This window comes from Oryx dammah, unplaced genomic scaffold (assembly GCF_014754425.2).
Source record: "Oryx dammah isolate SB20612 unplaced genomic scaffold, SCBI_Odam_1.1 HiC_scaffold_12, whole genome shotgun sequence".
NCBI lineage: Eukaryota > Metazoa > Chordata > Mammalia > Artiodactyla > Bovidae > Oryx > Oryx dammah.
In genome coordinates, this window is record NW_024070196.1 from 71,027,746 (window position 1) to 71,052,799 (window position 25,054).

A 25,054-nucleotide genomic window follows, 5' to 3' on the forward strand; every position below is an offset into this window, starting at 1 on the left:
TGGAGGTGGGCTGGGATGCCCCCTTATCTGCTTGGATGGAGGGGCGCCTGGTACCACACCCTGTTCCCCCGTGTTTCCACCCAGAGGCTGAAGGACGGGGCGGCCCGAGGGCTCAGCCTCCCTGGTTCCAGGCTCCATAGTGGTCCAGGCCGAGCCGGACCGGCTGCTGTGGAACCCGGGGCTTCTCTCACTGCCTCCTGCCCTCCCGGGCGTCAGGAGGGGCGCCCCCATGAGGCCTGAGCTGGGGGGAGGAAGGGTGCCCGGGACCTCAGCCAGGACCCCGTCGGTCATCAAGCAGCGGTTTTGGGAGCAGAGGGCTGGGAAAGTCGCCCAGGGCCTCTCTTCACAAGAGACCCCTTCCTTGAGGGGTGTCGGGGTCAGCCTAGCAGGGACAACTCCCAGCCCACCTCTCTGACGTGTCCGTCTGTCCAGGCTCTGGGCACGGTGGAGTGGGCGTGCGGGGCAGGGCGGCTGGGTGCCGCGGCGTTCCAGCCCGTGGCGGCTCCTGCCAGGCTGGGCAGCGGCCCCACACCAGCGGGCCTTGCACTGCCAGCGGGCTGGGCTGGTCCCCTCCCCGGCCACCCCTGCCAGCGGGGAGCTGTGCTAGGACCAGGAGACAGCTGGCAGGCTGGAGCGAGGCCTCCCGGCCACCCCGCACCCCGGGTCTGGGCACATTCCTGAGGACTGGCCGGGCCGCCCTGGCCCTGGGCGGGGGAGGGGCACGCCAGGAGGGGCTCCGGGCTCAGGCCGCCGCCCGCTGCCTGGCTGCACGCCCGGGGTGCCCAGGCCTGATGCGGTGAGGGGCAAGCAGCCAGGACCTCGGGACCCCTCTCCCAGGACCTGAAGCTCTGGGGGGCCGGGAAGCCCGCCCGCATCTGGCGGCAGCTGCCAGCAGCCTTGGCGGGCTGGTATTGAAAGGGCGAGCCTGCAAGGGCCATGTGGTCAGGCCAGGCTGGGCAGGAGGGGGCTGGGCTCTGGCAGGGAGGGGGCGAGCACAGACCCAGAGGGAAGGGCAGGGCAGGGCAGGGGGCTGGGGAGCCAGAAGCGGTTGAGACTGGATCTTATAAATAGCCCGCTGCACCAGCGCCTCCATTTCTGACCTTTTGTTATGTAAATGTGGCCAGCCTAGAAGGGCCTTGCCAAGGCCTCCTGCCACCCCGCCCGCCCAGAGCTGCGCGCCTGTCCCCCCACTGCCCCGACCGAGGCGGCCCCCGGAGCACCCTGCTTCCTGTGGGGGTGCGGCTGAGCACCCCACACCTGCCTCCGTCCTGCCACCAGCTGGGCTGCAGGCACCCTGGCTGCTGCCTCCTGCCCAGCTGTCCGGACGCCGACCCCGCCGCAGCTGGGAGCCTGGCTCCAGCCTCAGCCGCTCCGCCCCCCGTGCTAGGCCTGCGTGCTAACTGTCCACCTTCTCCTCTGCAGGTGACCAGGCATTGATGCACCCCCAGGGAGGCCGCGCACTCAAGGAGGCCACCCCCCCTGGCTGCTGCTCACATGGTTTCTGGGCCCCTGGCACTCCGGTAGGCTGGGGGGGGGCTGGGGGTGCGGTGGGGGGCGGGGTCTGCTCTTCCTCCTGGGGACTCCGGGCAGCTGAGGGCCCGGCCTGCGTGCTGGCCCCGGCCTTTGTGTGCGGGCAGCGCTGGCAGCGTGGGGGAGGAGGGGCTGTGGGCTCACGGCCCTCCACACTCCCAGCCAGGTGTTCCACGCCTTGGGCTCTTTGTCCCCCTTGGCTGGCCAGGGCGGGGAGGGGGGCTGGCTCCTGTGGGGCTGAGTGCTGGCCCACGTGGGCACCGTGTGCAGAGCCTTCCCGGGTGGATGGGGTGTGGAAGCTTCTCTGTCTTTGCAGACAAGGGCAGGTGCGGGCCAGGGTGGGACGGCAGGTAGGCGGGTGCGACCTCTCCCGAAGGGGAGGGCGGGGACCCTGGATCCCTGCTGGGGGAGGCCCTGGGCAGTGCGCTCCTCTCCCGGGTTAGGCCCGGAGCCCAGGGACATGAAGGCCCCTGTGGGTGGGCACGCGCGCCTGAGCAGCCGGAGGGGCGGGGCCGTGGCCTGCCGCAGCCGTCCCCGCGCACAGCCTCGGGCGGGGTTTCCCAGGCTCAGACAACCTGCCCTACCCAGGAAGGCCCTGGGGCCTGCGGTACCAGGCTTGGCCAGGCCACCTCTCCTGCTCGGCACCCAGAGGCACAGGCCAGGGGGATGAGGGGGTGGAGGGAATGGCCGGGCTGCAGCGTCACGTGATGTTGCTGGAGGCTGCGGGTCCGACCTGCCCGCGTGGTGTTCGAGGAGAAGGTGGCCTCAGTGCGTGCTGGGCGACTCCGTGTACAGATCCAATTTACGGCTGGACCGGAAAGCCGGGCTGCTGCACACCCACGCGGGCGATGCGTCTGCCAGCGGTCTGTCCCCTCGTGGTCTCTGTTGCTCACCCACAGGTCCGTCTGGGCATGTCCCCTTCCTCTAGGGGGCGGAGCCCCGGCTTATCTGCCCTGCGTGGTCCCTGCGTCTTCAAGCGTACAGATGGGCTGGCGGCAGGCGGGCAGCCTGGGGGAGGCCCCAGGAGGGCCCCCGCTGATGGGCGTGTGTCTACTCCTGCCCACAGGTGGTGCGTGTGGGCAGGGCGAGGGGACATGGGGCCCGACATGGAGCTGCCCAGCCACTCAAAGCAGCTCCTGCTGCAGCTGAACCAGCAGCGCACACAGGGCTTCCTGTGTGACGTCATCGTCATGGTGGAGAACGCCGTCTTCCGCGCCCACAAGAACGTGCTGGCCGCCAGCAGCGTCTACTTCAAGTCCCTGGTACTGCACGACAACCTCATCAGCCTGGACACGGACATGGTCAGCTCCGCGGTGTTCCAGCAGATCCTGGACTTCATCTACACCGGTCGCCTGCTGCCCGGTGAGCCGCCGGCCGAGCCCAACTTCAGCACGCTGCTCACTGCCGCCAGCTACCTCCAGCTGCCCGAGCTGGCGGCCCTCTGCCGGCGCAAGCTTAAGAGAGCAGGCAAGCCCTTCGGCTCTGGGCGGGGTGGCGCCGGCCTGGGGCGGCCCCCCCGCAGCCAGCGGCTGTCCACGGCCTCGGTCATCCAGACCCGCTACCCAGGCCTCGTGGACGGGCGCAAAGGGGCCCACGCCCCCCAGGAGCTCTCCCAGGCCAAAGGCTCCGACGACGAGCTCTTCCTGGGTGGCTTGAGCCAGGAGGGCGCGCACGGCCTGGGGCGGCCCGTCTGTCCTGGCAGTGGGGAGGCCGGCCTGGGAGGCTGCAGTACTGATGGGAGCGGTGGCAGCTGTGAGCAGGAGCTGGGCCTGGACTTGTCCAAGAAGAGCCCCCCGCTGCCCCCCGCCACCCCCGGGCCCTCCCTCACCCCCGACGACCCAGCCCAGCTGAGCGACAGCCAGGAGGGCTCGCCCCTCTCGACCTCTGCCCCTCCCGTCGCCAACAGTGCCTCTTACACCGAGCTGGGGGGGGCCCTCAGTGAGCCCATGGATCTGGAGGGGGCGGACGGCAACCCGCTGTGCCTGCTGGAGGGGCCGGGCGGACCACCGCCCCGCAAGAGCCTCCGACACTCGGCCCGCAAGAAGGAGTGGGCCAAGAAGGAGCCTGCGGCCGCCTCCCCATTTGAGCGGAGGGACGTGGCGCCCAAGGGCCCGTGCCCGGGGGAGGAGGCCGAAGGGCTGGGCGACAGGGTCCCCAACGGGCTCCTGGCTGGCAGCGCGGCGGCAGGCAGGCCCTTCGGGGAGCCCGCGCACGCCTGCAAGGAGGAGGAGGAGGAGAACGGCAAGGACGGCAGCGACGACAGCGCGCAGAGCGGCAGCGAGGGCGGCCCGGCCGGCGCGCCCTACGTGTACCGGCAGGAGGGCTTCGAGCCGGTGCCCTACGGCGACAACCTGTACGTGTGCATCCCCTGCGCCAAGGGCTTCCCCAGCTCCGAGCAGCTCAACGCGCACGTGGAGACGCACGCGGAGGAGGAGCTGCTCATCAAGGAGGAGGCCGGCGCCTACGAGGCGGGCGGCGCGGGCGCCGACGAGGAGGCGGAGGACCTGTCGGCGCCCAGCGCGGCCCCGGCGGCCGGGCCGCGGCCCTTCCAGTGCTCGGCCTGCGAGAAGAGCTACAAGGACGCGGCCACGCTGCGCCAGCACGAGAAGACGCACTGGCTGGCGCGGCCCTTCCCGTGCGGCATCTGCGGGAAGATGTTCACGCAGCGCGGCACCATGACGCGCCACATGCGCAGCCACCTGGGCCTCAAGCCCTTCGCCTGCGGCGAGTGCGGCATGCGCTTCACGCGGCAGTACCGCCTCACCGAGCACATGCGGGTGCACTCGGGAGAGAAGCCCTACGAGTGCCAGCTCTGCGGGGGCAAGTTCACGCAGCAGCGGAACCTCGTCAGCCACCTGCGCATGCACACCGCCCCCTCCTAGAGGCCAAAGACCCGGCGGGCCCCGCCCCGCCCCGCCCGCCCGGCCAGACGCGGGGCGCGGTGGGGCTGCGGGGGGCGGGGCCGGAGGGAGGGGTCCGCGCCCGCCCTCCCCGAGCCAGGGGTCACCGCTCAGCGGCGCCGGGACAGCGGGCCCCCACCGCCTACCTCTCCACAGCTAAGGAGCCCTCCGGGCCGGCGTGGCTGTTATTCCTACTGATCTGTTCTGTTCTTCGTTTTGAATTTTGTATTTTAAACCAAAACCAACAAGAGTTTCTTTTCCTCCCGGCCCCTCGGGGCTGAGCCTGGCTCTGCAGACTGAATGTACGGGGCTTGCCCCCCCCTCCCCCCCGGGCCCGCGGCCCGGCTGCGGCCAGGGCCCACCCTCTGGGCCCAGGAGCCCCTCTCGGCCAAAGGCTCCCCTGGGCTTGAGGCCCCCCCCCCCCCCGCCCCCTCAGGAGAGAGTGCTTTCCCATAGTTGCCCAGGAATCTTCTTTGTTTAGAGGTACTTGTTTTGATTACGAGAAAACCCCATGTAACGTGTATGTGAGTGTGGGAACTGGAAGGTCTAGGGTGCGGGGGGCGGGGGGGCTGGCCGCGGTGCGGGGTCGGTACGTTTCCATTTTCTCCGTGTGTGTGTGTGTGTGTGTGTGTGTATGTGCGCGTGCAGCGTGCGTGTGGATCATGTCGCCCCCCCCATCAAGGTGGAGAGACTCCGACCTTCGCTACCTCTTGAACAGGATGTGGTTGGTGAGGGCAGCTGTGGCCGCGACACTTGTTTTCCCCTCCGGGCCCGGTCAGTGTCTCGTGGGTGTCTGGCCAGCCGCCGCCCTGACCCGGCCCGGTGGGCATGGGCGCTCCGCGCCCAGGGAGCAGGGGAGGAAGTGAGCCCCTCCCCGCCTGGGTCCCAGCCCCCGAGGGCTTGCCCTCCAGAGAGCAGCACAGTCAACCTGACTGGTGCCCGGCCCCCGGCCCCCTTCACCTTGGCACCTCTGGGTGGACTGGTGGCCACCATGGGCTCACCCTGAGTCCCACCCCCGCGCTGGGCTCTGCCAATCTCAGACACCTCCAGGGCTCTGGAGGCTCGCTCTCAAGGCCGAGCCAAGGTCATGAGGTCGGCCCTCTGTCCTCTGCCTGCTGCAGCCCAGGGCTGGACCAGCGGCTTTATCTCCTTCATTTTGCTTTCTGCTTTTATTCTCTTTTCTTTCTCCTTTAATTTCAGACCAAAAATTCCGGAGTCATCCCTTCCGCCCTCCAGAGACCCTCCAGCTGAAACCAGGGACCCAGGTGGAGGGCACGGGGAGTGAGGGGCTTGGGCCGCGCGGGGCCCTGCTGAGCCCGCTGCCGTCCCCTCCGGGGACGCCTGTTCTGGCAAGTCAGACAGGACCCCCCAGCCCCTCTGCTCGCCCGACCCCCCTCCATCAGCACTTAAGCCACACGACAGAAGTCTGTAGCGGGAGCTGCACGTACGCCCGTGGGCGCGGCCCCGGTGAGGCAGGCGGTTCAGGGCAGAGCTTCAGGGACGGGGCATAGAGGCCCTCAGGGACCTTCGTGCGACATAGTATTGTACCCACCTGAGTATTGTATCGAGCCTTCTCTGTATTTTAACAAGAAAGCAAAACACTAGTTTCTTATTTAAGACGTTAAGGGTTTGTGGGGTGGGGGCGGGGTCCACAGGCCACTTGGTTTGCTCTCCTTTCCCTTGGTTTCGCCTGCAGTGCGTGCTCGTGAATGTGTGTGGACATGTGTGCCAGAGCCTCACCGGAGAGTAGGCCATTGGAGGCCTAGGGCGGCTTACAGTTCTCTGCTTTAGTCACTTAATTCCTGAATGTTTCGGAGAAACAGGAAACAATAGCAGATGCCGTGTAGGAAAGGATTAAAAAAAAAGCAAAAAAAAAAAAAAGCTCACACCCAAATTCACAAAAGCTATTTTTTAAACCAAAGCACATTTTGAATGCATATGGAACCTCAATGGGCTCAGAAAAAAGATACTAATATATTTATCTCATTGTTTACATAAACTTTTACAGTTTCAGACCTCAGCAGCTGTAAGGCCAGTACCAGTGAGTCCCCACCTTCCGCTGGAGGCCCTGAGTCGGCCAGGAGGGCTCTCGGGCAGGGGGGCCGCCGGGGTGGGGTGGGGGTGGGGGTCGGGCGGTGGGGAGGCCCCGTCCTTGCGGAGCCCTCCTCCCAGCCCAGCTGGCACCAAAGAGCCGGGGCCCGCGCCGACCGGCCCCCGGGCCTCCTGGCCAGGCCAAGCAGTCCCAGCCAGCTGGCGCAGCAGGGCGGCCTCGGCTGTGGCCGCAGGACCCGAGTCTGGGCTTGGGCCCCGGGATGGAGGTGCATCCCATCCCGTTGCTCTGCCTGTGAGACCCCCGCTGGGTTGATGTGAGGGTCCCTCTCAAGCCAAAAAGCCAGGACCTTCGCACGGCTCCGCGGAGACTCCAGCGGGTCCAGCTGTGGGAGGGCTCACTGGGCCGGTTCTTACCGACACAGACGGTGCGAACACTCGGGACAGTGTTGCTTTTGTATCAATATGTTTGTGCAGTGATGAATGTATTTATTTCTCAGACTGGGGCGAGCGGCAGGCCGGGCTCCGCCACGCCACGCACGCTCCTCCGGGAGACCGAGCCCGCCGCCGAGGCTCCTCCAGGATTGCAAAAAAAAAAAAAAAAAGACGGACCTTTTAAGCAGATCTGAATCTCAGAGACGCGCAGCATAGCCATACACCTCAGCCTGTGACACGGACACTCTGGACCCAGAACCTCACGCAGCCGGGTGTGTTCCCGGCGGCCGCCACCCGGGGGCGCCGGCTGTCCGCCAGCCCCACCCGTCAGTATTCACTGGACTGGCCGCTAACAGGAGTGCGATCGATCGATCATGGGGCGGGCGGACCCCAGCCGCCCTCCCGGCAGCCCTCCCGGGCCGGGGCGAGGCTTGGGCAGCCAGGAGGGCAGGGCCGCCCACCCTTCCCTGCGGCTTGGGGACGAAAGCAGAGGCGCTGGGCCTTTGGCGGTGCCCCGTGCAGGGACCAAGGCCCGGCTCCCCCGGGCCACGGTGGTCCCCGAGCCCGCGAACCTGATGCCTGGGGGGGTGGAGTAGGCCCGCCCAGAGCCCGGTTTGACATTCCACGCCAGGGGGTGGGGGTACACCGTGGGAGTCGAGGCTGCCCGGGACCCCCGGCTTGTCACCCCACTGCGACTTTCTACCGGGAGCCCCTCCCCCTACCTCACCTTGCTATTTATTGCTGTAATTTATTGACCTCAAATATGCTGCATAACAGACCTCACTCGGGGCAGGGAGGGTCCCCGGGGCTCCTCCCCGCCGATCGGCGGGGCCCCATGGGGCCAGGTGCTGAGGGGAGCCCCCTGCCCCACCCACCACTTGCTTCCCTCCCCGTCTTAGGGAGCCCAGGTTGGGCGCTGTCCCATTCACAAATACCTCGTCGGAGGGGGGGATGGGGTTCCGCTGTTTCTTGACCGGAAACTGGAGGCGGACTCACGTCCCACTAGGCGCCCTTCTCAGGAAGGGGGCGCGCGATCGCACTCCTGTGCTGGCCACCGCCGCTGTCAGGCACCACACTGCCCTCACCTCCCTCCAGAGTCTGGATAATTCAGGTCAGAGCTGGGGGTGCGCAGCCCTCCAGTATCATAAAGCTGGTCACTGATGTCTCCATTCAGAGCGTGCAGTCTTAATGTACAGTGACGAGATACTGTTATTTTATGATCTTTTCATTAAAAGCTTGATTCGAAACTTGTGTGAGGTCTCTGCTCTCTGGCTGTGTCTTCGCTAAATGACCAACTGCTTTCCTTTCTCCGTCCAGTGCTTCCAGGACTTGGGAGATGGGAGCTGGGTTGCAGGGTTGGGGGGGTGGGATCTGCCCACCTCAGTCCTAAGAGCGAGTTTCAGAGGGGCCCGGGTCCTCACTTGGGGGCAGGTGAGCTGGGCAGTGGGGTCTACACCGCTGGCTCAAGCCGGCTGAGGCGGTTTGGGAAGCAGCGGGTGTGTAGACCGGCTGTGGACCTGGTGGCCAGCATCGCCTTTGGGGCAGCGGGATCCGGCTGGGGCAGGGGCAGGCTCCTTCCTGCCCACCCCTCGTTGGTCACTCGGTAGGGAAGTGGGTGAGCTCAGCCTCCAGGGTCGGTGCAGTAGGCCCCATTTCCTGGAGGACTGTCCCATCTGAACTCAGGTGGGGGTCCCAGGCAGAGACAGACCCAGGAGGAGGGACGGAATGGGGCTGGGAGGGTGTCTCCCCAGCTCAGCCCCCGGGCTCCAGGGACTGCAGGCGGCTACAGGCCCGAGGTAGGCCGCCCGAGCAGCGTGGACGTTGCTGCTGTGCCCTCGGTAAGTTCTGTTCAGCTGTTTAAAAAGGGGGTTGTATTTGGTTTATCAAAGTGGTACTCAAAGATAGTTGCAATTATCAAATGGCTCTTAAAAAGGCCTAAAACTAAACTTAAAACCAAGCATGGTTTCTGGTCCTTCCAAGCCCACTGCCACACGCTGGCCGCAGGGTAGGTGATCACTGCGGGTCATGTCTCCCCTCTTACCCTCCCCACACCCTTGAGTAAGTAACCAGGTGAGCAGTGTGATTTGGGGCTTGGCAAACTCTCCCCGGAAAGGCGCCAGATAGTAAGTGGTGGGCCACGCGGTCTCCGCGGCGACTCACCTCTGAGTCGCAGAGCAGAGGCAGCCAAAGCGGGCGTGGCCATGCTCGAGGTCATTCACCAACCGCGGCGCAGTGCGCATGCGTGATGGCCATCACGGCGCACATTTGTTCAATCCTGGGCCAGCGAGCATATCGGCCCTGTTTATTTTTCTGGAGGCTTAATAATGATCGTACTTTTTCAATTCAGGACCTTTTCGCCCTGAAATGCCTCCCGGGCCAGTTTTCCACAGAATCGGACACGATTCCTGAGCCTGCTGTTCCGCACAGGTTGGGCTGAGGTCCTGCCTTCCTGCCCTGCATCCGCGGGCCTGGCTTCTGGCTCCCAGGGGTTCTTTCCTTGGGTGACGTGTATTTCCTCCAGGACCTTCCTGACCACACGTGGGAAGTAGGTGTCTGAGACTTAAAATATTAAAAATGTTTAAATTACATGGAGTTTATGACTACTGTTCGGTTGGGTGTGGAATTGTGGGTTGGACATCATTTTCCTGGGGAATTTTGAAGGAGGACCCTGGTCAGACCGGGTTAGGGCCCATCCTAGAGATCCATCTCTAGACACAGTCACATTCTGAGATTCTGGGGGGCACATTTCAGCCCTCGGGGCACACAGACCTGCACGTGTGGCTGCAGGGGCCCAAGCAGCCCTCTGTCTGTGTTGGCATCACCTGCAGTGTGGGCCCTGCTCACAGGGTTAGTGTCCTCCCTCCTGCCCCAGGGCGCAGGCCCCCGCTGCCCTCAGCAGTCATGGATACGGTTGCCTCAGCCTCCACAGTGTGCCCCCCAACCCCTGAGGAGCTGGCGAGGCTCCTCCTGCATCCAGAAGGTCTCTCATCACCATCCACTCTGTGCTGCTCTCTTGACCACAGGCCCCGGCAGAAGCGGGCTGGGTCGTGGCCACCAGGAGCCCGAGACACCAGGATGCGTTTGGCGATGGCGCCCCCATAACCTTCCATCTTTATGAGCTATAGGCAAACTTTCCAGGCCCTGGGGGCGCCTCCAGGACTTGGGCAGAGATCAGGCCAGGGTTTGTCCGCACGTGCTCTGAGGGCTCCTTCCTGATGGGGACACAGACTTCATCACAGTCACAGTAAGTCAACCACTCCCCGGTAAACGGGCAGGTGAAGGGCTGTGAGGAGCTGGTCAGACCACACGCTCAGGCAAGGGCCGCCCATGTGTGAGGAACAGCCTGTGCCAAGAGCAGAGGCCTCAGAGCACGTGGTCTGTTTACGGGACTGAGGCGACTGCCCTGTGGCTGGAGTGGGAGACAGGCCGGGTGCTGGCCAGTGGGCCCGCGTCGTGGGGACTCTGTGCATCCATTGTGTGACACATCAGGGTTTATATAAATCCTCTTTGTCTTTTTTACTTTGCTGTGCCGTGGTCTGCAGGGGGCTTCCCTGTGGCTCAGCTGGTAAAGAATCTGCCTGCAGTGCGCTGCGGGAGACCGGGATTCGATCCCTGGGTTGGGAAGGTCCTCTGGAGAAGGGAATGGCCAGCCACTCCAGTCTTCTAGCCTGGAGAACCCACGGACTGTTTAGCCCATGGGGTCGCAGAGTCGGACGCGACTGAGTGACTTTCACTTCACTCCACTTAGGTTAGGGACTTTCACTTCACTCCACTTAGGTTTGCAGGATCTTAGTTCCTGACCAGGAATCGAACCTGAGTCCTGGCAATGATAGCGTGGAGGCCTAACCACAGGGAATCCCCCTTTTCTCTCTTATCAGGCAAAAGCTGTTTCACTTACGGCAACAAAAACAAAACCCCACAGGCGTGGGTTTCCTGCTTAGTCACTAATTCTTTCTCCCATCAGACACTCCCTGAGCCCCTGGCATCCCACAGTCCTCAGCTGGCGGTGCACTGTGTGTGCAGCTGCTGGGCTCAGTCCTGAAGACGGTGGGGAGTCCCGCACCACTCCCTGCCTGGGCTGCGCCCCTCGGTGGGGGCCCCCGGGTGGGCAGCGAGGCCCCAGAGGAGGACCTTGAACCTCAGTCCTTGGGGGAGGGGCAGAGCCGGGCGAGCGGGCAGGGTGGGAAGGCAGGCAGGTGCTTCCGGCCTCGGGTCTGCTGGGAGCAAAGGGCAGGAGCCCCGGCTGGGGGTCTGTTGCCGTGGCTCCTGCCGCCCGCGGGCCCCACCGCCCCGGCACTGGCTTGCGTTTCCCCGGAGGCTTTGTCCGCCCCAGTCTTTCCCCGTGGAGGCTCTCCTCCTAAAGACCAGGGGTGGGGAGGGGTCAAAGTGCCCTTTAGCTCACCCTTGGAAGTTGCAGAAAAGCAACCTGGGGTGGGGTAGGGGGAGGTAGCCCCACCTGACAGGTGCGGAACCTGAGGTGCAGAGCTCGGGGGACGCTCACGCCTACACCCCCACCTGCACAAACTGAACCGGCTCCAACCCGGCGGACCAGGCGGAGCGGTGGGGGCGGGACCCTGGGCGGGGCGCGGCATCAGTGGCGCCCAGTTCCTCCCCATCTCAACACCCACCGCGGCGCCTCTCTGCCTTAATAGCGGGGCAGACCTCCTGCCAGAAACCCACATCCAGCTGACATCTGCTCCTGAATCTCACTGGCAGAATTCTACAAGGAAGCTAAAAGCCACCGTGGGTTTAGACCAGTCCCGCTTTCCGTCTGGGGCAGGGGAAGGACAGCCTGGAACCCTGAGGAACAAGACCCTGGGAAAGGGGCTCACGGATGGGCTTGTGCAGGCGAGGAGCAGCAGGAGGAGGGACTTTTTAGAGGAATGTTACTGTACTTGATTTACAGTGTTGCGTTTCTCTGCTGTACAGCAAAGTGACTCCAGTATACATGTATATACAATCTTTTTCATATTCTTTTCCGTGATGGTGTATGAGGATAGTGAATACAGGTCCCTGCCATACGGGAGGACCTCGTTGTTTATCCATCCTGTAACAGCTTACCTCTGCTAACCTCAAACCCCCGACCCCTCCCTCCCCCACCCGTCCCCCCTGGCAGCTACAGGTCTGTTCCGTCAACATGTTTCAGAGGTTCCTTTGTGTCGCTTCCTGGATCCCACCTGTAAGTGGCAGCCTGCGGCATTTGTCTTTCTCTGGCTTTCCCAGGAGGGGATCCCTGGGTCCAGAGACAGGAAACTTGTTTACGGAACCCGATCTTTCCCATCAGAGGCTGCCCGGGCGACAGTGCCCCCGGCAGCGGGCGGGAACGAGCCAGCCTCGCCCTCCGCTTCAGGCGCGAGCACCCGGAGGTGCGCGCGGTTCCAAAGCGCTCCGCCTCGGCCCATTGTGACGCGGGCCCGGCGGCGGCCGCGGGCAGAGCCAGGCCATGGCCGAGGCGCAGGAGCTGCTGCTGCAGCTGCAGAAGGACAACCGCGACGGGCGGCTGCGGAAGGAGGAGCTGGAGGAGCTGATGCGCGGGCTGGAGGCCGAGAGCGAGAGCCTCACCGCGCGCCTGCTGGACCTGAGCGAGCGCGAGCGCGGGTGCGGGCGGCTCCTCCCCTCGCCAGGCGTGTGGGCACCGCGAGGGGGCGGGCGGTGTGTGGACGCGGCCTCGGCCGCGGAGCCTCAGTTTCCCCTCCGCAGCCTGCAGCGTCGGCGGAGCCAGGCGGCGCGGGCCCTGCGTGGGGAGGCTCGCGAGGCAGCGCGGGAGCGCGCGGACCGGGCGCGCGGGCTGCTGGAGGCGGCGGAGCAGCGCCAACGGGACCTGGTGGGGCGGGGCCCGCGAGGGGCGGGACCTCTAGTTGGACGGGGCAGTGGAAAGGGAGGGGCCTGGGCGGGGCGGGGCCGCGAGGGGGCGGGACCTAAGCTGAGGCGAGACCTCTGGGTGGGCGGGGCAGTGGAGGGGAGGAACACAAAATCGGGCGGAGCCCTGGTGGGGCGGGGCCTGCGAGACGGTAGGCTGCGGCGGCACCTCGGTGGGCGGGGGCAGTGGAGAGGGCGGGGCCTGAGTGGGGCGGAGCCGGCAGCGGGGGCGGGGCCCGCGCTGGGGTGGGGACCTCGGAGAGGCCTGGATCTTCCCCTTGACCCCGTCCAGGAGCAGCAGAACCGACAGCTGCAGGAGCAGTGGGAGGAGCTGTCAAGCCAGGTACCTTCCGGAGACGGCCTCTGTCTCCCGCCTCCCCCGGGTCTGCCCCGCCCCGCCCCGCCCCGCCCCGCCCCTAGCAGCCCCGCCCTCCCGGCCCTCACAAGCCCCACCCCCAGCTCTTCTACTACGGAGGAGAGCAACTGAGCCAGCAGCGGGCGGAGCAGCAGCTCGGGACCCAACTGGCGGCCCTGCAGGTGCTCGGGCGGGGCTATGGGGCGGGGCTCGGGCGTGGGCGGGGCCTTGGGGCTCGGGTGGGCGGGGACTTGGGCGGGGTCAAGCGCGGCGCGTTCGCAGAGTGCCCCGGCGCCTGACTCTCCCTGGATTCTCTGGAAGAAACAACTGGCGCTGGTGGAGGCCAAGCACACCATGCAGGCGGAGGCCCTGCGGCAGGTGCGGCAGAGCCGGGTTCTCGGGAGGGCCGGCTTGGGGTGTGCGTGAGGCTGGGCAGGTGCAGGACGGTGGGCAGGGCCGAGTGCCCCCTACCCCGTCTAAGCAGGGCTCCCCTCGTGTCAGAGCGCACGGCGGATGGAGGAGGCCTGGGCCAGCTTCCAGGAGCAGAGCGGAGTCTTGCAGGTGCCGCCCCTCTCCGCCTCCGACCCCGCCGCGGCCTCCGCTCCGCCCTTCCCCGGAGCCGCGGCGGCCTGCCCCCGCCCTACCCAAGTCTTCCCGCGTGTGAGGCCTCACTCCCACCACCCGCTCCAGGAGTTGCAGGGGAAGGTGATGGAGGCGGCGGCTGCACTCGACAGCTCGCGGGGCGGCCCGGAGCCGTAAGGGGGTTAAGACTGTCGGATGTCGGGAGCTGGGGGAGGCGCGACTGCGGGCCAGGCGAAGGGCCCATCCTCCTGCCTTTCCCGGCAGGTGCGACTCACAGCCCCGCCGGGGGCAGGACTGCGCGGGCTCGCTCATGGAAGAGGTGGCCAAGGCGGAGTGTGTGAGCCCTGGCGGGGGCGGGCTGGAGCCGAGACCTGCCTCGCGGGGCCGCCCCCCGCACACGGGGGCCACCCCGTCAGGGACCCCCCAACCCCGACCCCACCAGGGACCCACCTCGCCAAGCCAACCCCACTGGGGACCACAAGCATCATGGGGCTGCCCACTCAAGAACCGCGCCCGCGTGGGAGCCCACCCCGTGGTGCCACGGCCCCACGAGCCTCGCACCCCAGGGTCCCGCTCCGTCCGCGGCGTCCGGCAGGAAGGTGTTCTCTTGTCTCCGCAGGAGAAGCGGCTGTTCGGCGCGGGTGCGGCGGGCTTCAGGTGAGCGGGCGGCTGGAGCGGGCTCGGGGCTGGGGCCTGGGGGGCGCCCCGCGCCGCCAGCGCCCATCTGCCGGTGCGTGGTCGGTCCGCAGGCTGTGGGCGCTGGGCGCGCTGCAGACGCTGCTGCTGCTGCTGCCGCTGGGCGTCGTGGCGCTGCCGCTGCTCTACCTGGCGCTGGTGAATCCCTCGGCCCTGCGCCGCGGCCTTGCGCGCCCGGGCTCGGACGCCGCCCTGCGCCGCCTGCGCTACACGCTGGCCCCGCTGCTCCAGCTGCGTGCGCGCGGACTGCTGCCCGCCTAGCGCATCACGCCGGCCGCGGCCGCCCGCACCCGAGTCTCCCGAGTGGTTTCTGGGCGCCGGATTGGGGGTGTGTGGGACGAGGGGAGACGGGGGTGTGATGGGAAAGGGGAGGGGAGGGGGCTTGGGGGTGTCGGCGAGAAACCCGGGGACGCGGGGCAGGGATGTCTTGTGTCCTCCGGCCAGCAGGCTCAGCCCCGCCCCCCGCCCCGGCCTCCTGGTGGACCTTGGTCCCTCCGCCCTGCCCTCGGTTCCGTCCGACCCCTCCGTTCCCCCAGCCCGTCCGCCCACTCCGGAGGGGTCGGAATCGACTCAACCCCCTCTCGCCGCCGGCAAATCCAGCCCGCGGCGCTGGCCGGCCGGTCCCCGCGGAGCTCCGTGTCCCGCGTCCGTGCGCTGGTTACTCAGTTCCGCGGCGACCCTCGTCCCTGTTGGGTTCCTTGTTGGGGGCGCGGGCGTCCTCCCCCTGGTCCGCGGCCTCTCCGGCGTCCGGGCAGTGGGGGCCCTGAGCATTCTTCACTGCGGTCTTGTCTAGCGTTGTCTATTTCTGTGAAATATCCTGCTTAATGGAGGGGGAACTCGAGTTTCACTTCGTCTGATGCAAACGCTTGCTCTATTTTACTTTTTTTTTTAGGTAGTGAAACTTTGGTGTGTCCTGTGCACACACGCGTTGTGTTTCGCTCTGGTCTTTAAACAATCCTTTTCTCGTTGATTTAATTGCACGTTTTAGTGTTCGGGGTTAAATGTGTCTTTGTACTTCTGTGCGCAGTTTAAGAATTGCGGGTTGAACCCTAAAAGTTCCTCTTTCGTCTGGAGGTCGTGCTGTTCTGCCCTAACTCCTCCTCCTCCTGTGACTCCGTGTTCGGTCATCCCCAGATGGCCCTCTGTGCCGTCCCACTCTGGTTACAGTGAGTAATTCTGCAATGAGGGACTTCCTCAATGGTGCCCAGTGGTTACGACTCTTCGATTTCACTGCTGGGTACGGCTTGAGTGTGTGCTTTCGCTTCTTTTGGGTATTTACACAGGAGTGGGCTTGCTGGGTCCAAGGGTGCTTCTGTTTAATTGTTTGAGGAACTGCCAGCAGCGTCCCGTCAGCAGTGCACCCGGGGGCCGGCTTCCCCACGTCCTCTAGTTTGCTGGGTTCTTTGCTTCTCTTTTAATAACAGCCATCCTAATGGGGGTGATTTTTCTGCTTTCAGTTTTCACGCACTGCATTCTCTACTTTCTATAATCACACAGTCACATCCATAACCCATGTCTCATCCGTAAAACAAGGGAACTCGAGTTTTTACCCCCGAGCCCTCCACCCACTTCTGTGGAAGAGACAGTTGATTTTTAAGGTGGGCTTTTCCCCCCACAGTAAGTGGACTGCGTGCCATCCCTCCCCCTTCCTGGTGAGCACAGCGGGACACACGACCTCTGTGGCCTCCAGGCCCCTCTCTGTCCACTTATGCCGCAGCCACCATGGTGATGGGGGTGGGTCCCCATGTGTCCTCGGCAGGCAGCCTTCTGCAAACTTTTTTTTTTTTGCCAGAGAATCTGTGAGACCAGTTCCTCAGAGTGAGGTTGTGAGCCAGGGGTGACCACATGCATGCTGGGGGGTTGGATGGCTGTTAGAGGCCCCTCCCCACGGGATAGGACCCCCTCCGCCTCGTGCATGGTGGGTCTGATGGGTGATCGAGGGCACTTCAGGGTGGCTCTAACTTGCATTTACCTTATAATCAAGGCGGGGGGTGGGGTGGGGTGGATAAGGGCCAGGGGCATTTCTTTTCCTGCAAACTATTCATGTCATCTGCTTTTTCAGCTGTACCTCAGTTCTGGGGATGCGACTGTCAATGAAACTATTCTCATTCCTTTTGTTGCTGTGAGTACACACAGCTGACTTTTGTGTATCAACCTGTATCCTGAACGTCGGCTGTAGAAGGATTTTTGTGTCCACAAGCCATTCCTGAGTCACTTCTCTTTCTGATTCTGTTTCCTTCTCTGACTCGCCTGGTGAGGGCCCCAGGCCCCAGCGCTGAGCAGAGGTGGTGAGGACAGTGTGGTCCGGGAGGGCAGCTGTCAGGCAAGTGGTGCTCTGGGCACACCCGTCCTGAGCGTGGAGCCCCTCCCTGAGGCGTGGGGCTCTTGGGTGGGTCTTTCATTAACTGTGTTATTGGAAGAGGAACTTGATTGCCCTTTAGATTTCATTTCGTCTCTGAAGAGATCCATTTGCTTATCAGCTCTTGGGTTTAGACTTTCTACCCAGCATTGTTAAAAGCATCTATTTCTGACTTTTAAAAATATAGTTTGCCATATTGCCACCGTCTTGTTCATGGCATTCAGCTTTCATTTCAAAGCCGATGCGACAGGCTTCCTTTCCGCGTGAGATGGACATCAGTCCTGCGGTGGGTCAATCTGTTTTACGGAGTGTTCACCCTGTACTTCCCGTCTCTCCGGGCCCACCGCTCCCAGTCCCCCGCCGGCTGCTTCTGGAAGTTACGCCCTGTGTTCCGGTTTGCTTCTTCTTTGAACATTTCTACCCACCTCCCCAGACACAGCCTGAGAGCCTTTGTCTTTTGCGTGTTTGTCTGGTGTTCCAGCTCCCCTGCTCCAACTTCTAAACGTGTAGGCCCCTCCAGCCCTCTGGTCGATCCCTCAGTTGCACGGAACCAGCCTGAGCTGGTGAACGGGGCGCACGGGCGCTGCCGCCTGTGCCGGGGGCGCTGCGTGCTGTCGGGCGGCACGCGTGCCGCTGTCCTCTGCCCACTGGCTTTCCTGCCAGTGCCGTCCCTTGTGCAGAGAAGGGCGCTGCCGGCCTCCGGCTCCATCAGTGTGTCTCCCCTGAACTCTGTTAAGTTCCGCTTCAGAAGCACGCGTGCGCGCTGACGGGACTCTCTCGTCGCCCCCTTCTGCATCAGCTCTGTGACTGTTAAAGAGCATCTCTCGTCAGGATGTAATCAGGCCTCACATTTCATCCACGTTGGGAACGCCTGCCTCCTCGTGGGCAGGCTCAGTCCGTGGAGAGGCCGCAGAGCTAGTGGCGCAGCGGGCCCGCGCCTCGGCCTTGCCGCTGCTCCCTGTGATGGCCTCCCTTCCTGCGTTGGCCCCACGTCTGACAAAGCTGTTGCCTTCCCACTGGCTGCCTGCCTTCCGGCTTCACTTGCTGCAGCTGAGAGCTCTTGTGCCCGCTCTGGGCTCCCGCTGGGGGCTGGCGTGCCCCACCCCACTTCCCATTGCTTTATGCCCCTTCTAGGTGCCTGTCCTCTCACCCACAGCTCTTCCCTTCACCTCTGTCTTACGCGCTATGTACCAGCCTTTCGGGTGGCTCACTTCTAGATGTTTTATCATTTTAGTTTCAGGTCTTTGGAGGGTCCTGGGGGTGGGATGGGCGCTGTGGGGGGGGGTGGTGGGGGGTCAGTGCGGGAGGACGGTGTGGTTGCGGACCAGAGTGACCTGAAGATGCTGGAGACAGACACAGGGAGGAGGCGGAGCGATGACGGCGGAGGCAAGGCCAGGAAGGGACGCCGTGGGCCCTGAGCCGGCAGGGCCGGCACAGGTGCTTCCACTCCACCGGCCACGTGCTGCCGTCTCCACGAAGCTCACAGCCAGGGTGCCGGGGGTGGCCCTGAGCCCCTTGCTGCCGCCCCCAGCTAAATGTGCACTTAGGATCCAACAGTAAACCAGCTTCCAGCGCAGCAGTGTTTTTGTTTTTATTTTGCTCACGTTGGTTAAATACTGCTTTTCTGACTTTTACGCCTAAGAATATACTCCCTGTACCTCTGAGATAGGACGGGTGGGGAATGTGTGCAGTGCAGGAAGAGCCCGTGCCCACGCAGAGACCAGCTCTGATTGTCCTTCTGGCCACGCGGGTGGTACCCGGGCCCATGAGTCTCTGGCTTGGCAGGGGCACCTCTGGCCCGTTTGTCCCTCGGATGAAGCGGCGGCCGGTGCACCTGCGGAGCTCGGTTGTGGCCGTCCCGCCCTCAGTAGGGGATGTCGTTCTGATAGTACTGAATCATGTCGTAGGTCCGGCTCCTGTGGCCACAGGGCAAGGGGTGCTGTCAGGGGCCAACTCCTCTGAGCTGCCCTGGAGGCTCAGGGCCCAACCACGGACCTCTGCCCCGCCAGCGCCTCGCCCGCTGGGACCCATGCTCTCTCCCTGGCAGCTCCCGGCTCTGCCCCATCTCCTCGCTGGTGGGCACCTAACGTGGGCTCGGGCAGACACCTTTCCTCAGCTGGCTGCCTCCTGTCCTAGGAGCTGAGCCCAGGCTGGGGGTCTGTGTGCTCCCTCCCAGCACATAGCAGAGCCATCATGCCCCGTGCTGCCCGCCAGACTCCTCCCACTGGGCCGAGCCACTCCCTCTGTCTGCTTCCTGGCCACCAAGACCACGTGGACCTTGGCGGGCCCACCGGGGTCAGTTCTCCGACCCCAGGGTGTGGGCCTGGCCTCCCGTGGGCCACCCCGTCGTTCAACCTGGAAACCTCCAGGCCACCTCTGACTGTCACAGCCCCGGGAACCTGTCCCCCAGCGTGTCGCTGAGGCCAGGCCCCCCTGGCCGCAGCCCCCGCAGCCCCCCACCCCGCGCCCCTGGGCACCGGGCGGGGGCCCAGGAGCAGAGGGCAGGACGGGGAGCTTGCCTGTTGCTGAGGAAGCAGCTCTGAATGACCTTCAGGATGAAGTTGGCGGCCTCTCGCTCCGTCATGTTGGGGCTGAACCTGTGCCTGTGGGAGAAAGGGCCACATCGGGGCTGCCGCCCTCCTCGCCTGCACGCGGTGTGGTGTCCTGTGCGGCCCTGGTTCCCAGCTGGCCTCAAGGGTTTGGGCCCCGTTCCAGCAGCTCCCGACCATGGGGCCAGCAGCTGGAGTAGGATGGGCAGGGGGCTTGGCCCTGATGTGCCCTAAGAAACAAGGGGTGACAGGCACATCCCCTCCGTGGCCGCAGAAACGAGGGTACACCTCGTACGCAGGTCTGGGTGCCCCAGAGGGGGCGCCTGGCCCAGGTGGTGGGCCCTGTCTCAGGGACAGCCAGCCCAGTGTCTGCCCAGGACCTACTTGAGGAGCTTGATTGTCTGGCCACGAAAGCAGGGCAGGCCCGTGTCCAGCATGAGGGTGACCAGAGAGACGACAGCGTCCATGTAGGGCCTGGGGGCGCAGGGAGGGAGGTGAGTGGAGTCCAGCCTGGGCGTCACCACACTGCTCTGTGGCCTCAGCCACGTGGCGTCGGAAACCACGGGCTCTGGCTCAGGAAGAAAGGCGAGGGTATTTGGACTGACTGGACGCAAGGCCGAGCCTGGGAGGTGCAGACGCGGGGCACCGATGCCGAGGGAGGCGCTCCGGCAGAGGCGGCAGATGTGACTGGAGCCAGGCCTCAGGGACCTCCTGCACACGCCCCTCCAAACCCCAAACCCGCCCCCCACGCCGCAAGGTCTGAGATGACCCGAGGGGAGGGGAGCCTGGATGCGTGGGCCCAGCGGGGTCCCACCCTCCCTCATCCGGACCGCGAGGCGCACCGCACAGCCAGATAGCCACGGACACACATCTCCATGAACCACTTGAAGGGCGTGGCCTCCATCTTGCCGCCCATGATCATCACCATCTCGTCCGTCAGCTTGATGTCCGGCTCCCAGCCGAGGTTGCCTCCCGGGGAGCTTTCGAACATGAACCCGAAATCTGCAAAGCCGGGAAAAACCACGGTGCTGGGGTCAGCGGCAGGCTGGGGCGGAGGGAGAGAGCCCCGCCTCCTGGCCCCGCCCCCGCCCCGCCGCCCACCACGTGGAGGATGTGGGTGGGCAGCCCCGCCCCGCCCACCGATGTGGATGACGTAAAAGCCCCGCCCCCGCCCCGCCGCCCACCACGTGGAGGACGCGGACGGGCAGCCCCGCCCCGCCCACCGATGTGGATGAGGTGGCCTTTCTCGTCCAGCATGATGTTGCCGTTGTGCCGGTCCTTGATCTGCAGCAGGAACAGCAGCAGGCTGTAGGCCGCCATGCTGCGGATGAAGTTGTAGCGCGCCTGCGGGGGACAGCGGCTCAGGGCCCGCGCACCAGGCCGGGCGCAGGGCAGACCCGCACTCCAGGAGTCGGCCCTCTGGGGCCCACCCAGGGCTTCACCGGTCCCAAGGAGGGTCACAGCTGCCCGGGCGGACCCAGACTGGAGGACCCAGGACGCCGGGCGCCCACCTGCTGGAAGGCCAGTGTGGACTCGTCCCCGTACTGGCGCGTGAAGTAGTCGTACATGCCGAAGTCCGTCTGGCGGCCCAGCTGGTCCCGGGAGGTGCAGTCGGGGATACACTCGATGACCCCGCACTAGGGAGGAAGGGCCAGGCTGCAGGCCGAGGGCCGGGCCGAGGGGCCGAGGGGCCGCGGGGCTTCTGCTCGGGACACTTACCCCAGGGGCGGTGGCCACCACCCGGTACGGGAAGACAAAGAGGTCCAGTCCGACCAGCTGGAAGATGTTTTTGAAGAGGTCAATGATCTGCAGGGCCAGCATGTCCTGGGAGGCGGAGACGCAGGTGGTGGTGGGCAGCCACAGGGAAGCAAAAGTTCACAGTTCTGTGTGAGGCTGGGTGCCACGCCGGCAGCCGTGGAGAGGCCCCGGCCACCCGCACCGCCCTCCCGCCCAGCTGGGCTCTACCTGCCGGCAGTCATCCCCCACTTTGAAGATGGCCGCCTGCCAGGAGATCTTCTGGCTGTCGGCCTCCTGCACACTGCCCTCCTCCTCGGGGTCTGAGCGGCACCGCAGGCCTATGGGGAGAGGCCCTGTGGGGGGTCTGGGGGCAGCAGCCCTGTGGGGGTCTGGGGGTGCCCTGCTCACGTGCCTGAAGGAACCCCGAGAACCTTAGGGATCGTGCCTGCAAAGCCCGAGGGGGGCTGAGGGCCTGGCAGACACCTGGGCCGGCGGGTGGGGCCACAGGGCCTCGTCTCTTCCTGAGAACTGCTGAAAACAGAGCCCCATCTCGCCGGAGCGAGGACCTGCGGGCACTGTCAGGGCTGGGCCCCGTGAGGGGGTGCCCAGCAGGAGCCAGGGCCACACCCAGGCTGGTGTCCTCTCAAGCCCACACCGCCAGGCCTGCGAAGTGTGACTGCGCGTGGGAGCAGGGTCCTCACACAAGTGGTGGAGGCAGCATGGCCCTGACCAGTGGCCGTGCCTTCCCCGAGACGGAAGAGAGGGGACTCCAGCCGAGGCCAAGGACCAACCAGGCCCCGCCCGTGCTGGGAAGAGGCGCAGGACCCTGCCCGGAGGGAGTGGGGCCTCCCAACACCCCGGGCTCAGCGCCAGGAGACAGTCGACGCCTGCCACGGAAGCCGGCCTGCCCATGGGCGCTCGCTCGGCAGCCAAGCAGACTGCCCTCCCGGGGTCCCCGTCACTGCACGTGTGCCCGTTGACCCCAGATGAGGGGCCACACTGACCCGCCACCATTCAGAGACCCCAGACTACACGGGATGAGGCACTCACCTTCCTTCTCAAGCTCACTAACCCCGCAACGTTTCACCTTGAACTTCGCCAGATACGGGGCCTTGGCAGCACTAAAAGACAACAGACTGTGGGCGCGAGGGATGGGGGAGGGGGCGCGAGGGATGGGGGAGGGGGCGCGAGGGATGGGGGAGGGGGCGCGAGGGGCGGGGGAAGGGGCGCGAGGGGCAGCCGGGGTCGCACCTCTGCATGGGCGTCCCGGACTTGTAGTCAATGTCCAGCACGATGGCCTCGGGGTTACTGGGCAGGTAGCAGCCTTCGAGGGTCGGAGGGTTGTCACAGGTGTGGGCAGGATGCAAGAGGACACACTGACATCCAGCACGCAGGCCCACCCTGGGCAGACTGGGTGGTGCTGGGGCCTGGAAGTCCGCCCTCCCTGGCTGCTATTTCTTTGGGTCTGTCCTGACGACCACATGGCCCTCGCCAGCCCCACAGACACGTCTCCAAGGGGACGCCTGAACCCTCAGCTTCCTGGGTGCCCCACCACAGGATACAGGAGCCCCGGCCCTGCCCACCTGGCCCCAGCTCAGCCTGGCTGAGCAGGTCAAGACGAGAGAATGCCCCAGCCTAGTCTAGGGCCGCAGTTCCAGAGCCCCCCAGGTGGGGTCCCAACGGAGGCACTGGCCCCGGGACCACGTGGTCCCCTGCCTCCTCCCTCACTGGCCCAGCCTCGCTCACACGGCCCAGCTCCGCCCTGCAGCTGGCTGGCACCCCAGGGCCAAATGTGTCCGAGCAGCAGGAGTCCTCTCAGAGGCTGGGCGGGGCTCAGCATGGTAGGGAGAGGCCCCCCTGGGGCTGGTGCCCACCGTGGAGCAGGCCTGGGCACGCGGGCAGGGCCAGAGAGTGAAGAGAGCCCGTGTGAGGCAGTGAATAACTGAGAGCTGTGCGGAGACATCCGGGCTCGTCCTGCCAATCAGCAGCACCGGGGCGGGGCATGGACCCTCGTCCCATGGGCCCCAGCACACCGCGGACGCCACTTCCCACGCCCACTGCCTCTGCTACCCTGGAGCTCAGAAAAGTTCTAGAACCACAGCTGCCGGGCACAGGGCTTGGCCTTCAGAAAACAGCTGTAGCCAGTAGGCCCACAAGTGACCGCTGGCCAGGGCAGGTTCTGGAGAGGGATGCCAGGCACCTGGGGCCCGCACACCCCCTTCCCACCAGGCTCCACCCCGCTCACCAGGCTGCACCTTCACTTCAGACAAGGCTGACAGGCAGGCCTTCTTTCTTTCGTCACCTTTGGGGTAGGGCCTGGGGACCAGGACACAGAGGCTGACCTTCACGCTTCTGAGGGCCACTGCCCTGCATGGCCTCCGGCGGCCCCCAGACCTCTATGCCCCAAGATGAGGGGCTGACGTGGAATTGCACCCTCACATGCAGAGGGCGGCCCAGGGAGCCCACCCCGACAGCCAGGTGAGGATGGGGTGATGGGACATGAGCCGGAGCTCTGGGGACAGAGGGGCCAGGGTCCTTCCCCGGGGTCGGCCCGTGTCCACAACCCCAGGGCCCGTCCCGCACAAACGCGGGGCCAGGGTGTCTGAGGGCGACGTCCACCCCGCATGAATGTGCACCAGAGAGGTTAATCGAGACAGGGCCCCAGCTCGGCCAGTGGGTCGGGCTGCCTAACGCTGCTGGGCCCCTCAGAGCCTTCAGAGCAGTGGCCTCAGACCCGACGCGAAACGAACGCGTGCTTCCCGTGCACCTGCGGGGCCGCGGGAGCCCAGGATGGCAGGAAGGCTCCCAGCCTGCTGCTCTGCGGCGGCGGCCACAGGGCAGGGGGCGGGGGCCATGTGCACACCGCCTGCGGGGCGGCTCGCCCGCGTGGGGCCTGGAGGAGGTGCACTTACTTGATGATGGCTGACACGTTGGTGATCTTGTTGAAAAAGTCGAACTCCCGTTGGTAGAAGTCCTTGGCCGGGCCAGAGAGGGAGCCTGTGATCTCTTCCACCAGCTGCTCCAGGAGGTCACCGATGTCGGCTGTGGAGTCGCTGTGGCTGAGCCTGGGCCATCTCTGTGGATCCCACCCAGAGGACGCGCGGGGCGGCCACCCAGGGAGCCGCGGGCCGAGGTGGGGGTGGAGGGGACGCCCTGGGCAGGGGAAGGGCGGGGGCCCCCACGGGGGCCGGCACTCACGATCCTTCTGGTGGCCCTCTTCGTCCGTGTAGACGTTGGTCTTCATGTTCCAGATGAATTGGTGCGCCAGTAGCTGTGACTGGGAGGCGGCCCACAGGATGTACTCCCGCACGTAGCCCATCTACAGGGGCGAGACTGTGGTCAGCCCGGCCCAGCCCCCTGCGAGGCCCTGCGCTGGCTGTGAGCAGCTGTCCTGGGCCGCAGGGCTGGCATGTCAGCCTGGCAGCCGGCCACATCTCAACTCGGGCACGTGCAGCGTCGCCCCCGCTCCCCCAGCCTCTAGCCCGCCTCTGCTGCTGTGGAGCAGGAGGTGTGGGCAGGCGGGCTTCCACTGCCACCCTGTGAGCTGCCCAGGGGCAGGTGGGTCCCAGAAAACCCTACAAGCTGGTGGTTGCACGCCATGGCCCCTGCCCACCTGTGACCTCTTCTCCCCCGTCATGCCCAGCTCAGGGTGAGTCCCCGGTCTAGGTTACGAAGGTGCTGGCCTTTCTGGAAGACTCCTGGGGGGCAGCCTCTCCTTCTCCGCAGCTGCCTCTGCCCCCATCTGGGGCCCCTCCCCCACCATCTGGTAAAGTATTCCCTGGTCGGATGTCCTCGATTTGGTGGGTGCGCTTCGCAAAGAGGTCAGACTTCAAAAAACCCAATTCTAACTCAGCAAGCAGATCGGATGTTGAACCGTGAACACGCGACCTCTGGTGTGGGGCTGGGGCTTGGCCGAGACGGGGTGGTCTGGGGGCCCTGGGCTGGGGCGGGAGGGCACTTGCTGGTGCCCGCAGGCGCAGGCTCGGAGAGGCACCGGGCACAG

The 25,054-nt window shown here is 65.4% G+C and overlaps 3 protein-coding genes across 3 annotated transcripts in view; 2 read left to right on the forward strand and 1 right to left on the reverse strand.

Moving 5' to 3' along the window:
* Positions 1–1,362: 1,362 nt before the first annotated feature.
* HIC2 (HIC ZBTB transcriptional repressor 2) lies at positions 1,363–4,426 on the forward strand. Its single transcript, XM_040251210.1, has 2 exons — positions 1,363–1,520; positions 2,597–4,426. Exons 1-2 carry the CDS (start codon positions 1,495–1,497, stop codon positions 4,410–4,412), a joined length of 1,842 nt encoding a protein of 613 aa, XP_040107144.1. The 5' UTR covers positions 1,363–1,494; the 3' UTR covers positions 4,413–4,426.
* A 7,931-nt stretch (positions 4,427–12,357) lies between these two features.
* TMEM191C (transmembrane protein 191C) lies at positions 12,358–14,667 on the forward strand. The gene is made up of 10 exons (XM_040251217.1): positions 12,358–12,512; positions 12,615–12,738; positions 13,066–13,116; positions 13,233–13,310; positions 13,450–13,506; positions 13,630–13,689; positions 13,819–13,883; positions 13,975–14,047; positions 14,330–14,367; positions 14,460–14,667. The coding sequence occupies exons 1-10, from the start codon at positions 12,358–12,360 to the stop codon at positions 14,665–14,667; spliced, it is 909 nt and encodes a 302-aa protein (XP_040107151.1).
* Positions 14,668–18,331: 3,664 nt separating this feature from the next.
* PI4KA (phosphatidylinositol 4-kinase alpha) overlaps positions 18,332–25,054 on the reverse strand; it is a 50,054-nt gene continuing 43,331 nt past the window's right edge. The window contains exons 43-55 of the mRNA XM_040251207.1: positions 24,250–24,370; positions 23,964–24,093; positions 23,297–23,367; positions 22,303–22,375; positions 22,102–22,172; positions 21,280–21,389; positions 21,034–21,138; positions 20,826–20,951; positions 20,538–20,658; positions 20,157–20,316; positions 19,699–19,788; positions 19,285–19,368; positions 18,332–18,681 (exon numbers count right to left, since the gene is read on the reverse strand). Of these exons, the coding sequence (XP_040107141.1) occupies positions 18,630–18,681; positions 19,285–19,368; positions 19,699–19,788; positions 20,157–20,316; positions 20,538–20,658; positions 20,826–20,951; positions 21,034–21,138; positions 21,280–21,389; positions 22,102–22,172; positions 22,303–22,375; positions 23,297–23,367; positions 23,964–24,093; positions 24,250–24,370 (1,314 nt within the window). The 3' untranslated portion in view covers positions 18,332–18,629. The remainder of the gene's footprint in view (positions 18,682–19,284; positions 19,369–19,698; positions 19,789–20,156; positions 20,317–20,537; positions 20,659–20,825; positions 20,952–21,033; positions 21,139–21,279; positions 21,390–22,101; positions 22,173–22,302; positions 22,376–23,296; positions 23,368–23,963; positions 24,094–24,249; positions 24,371–25,054) is intronic.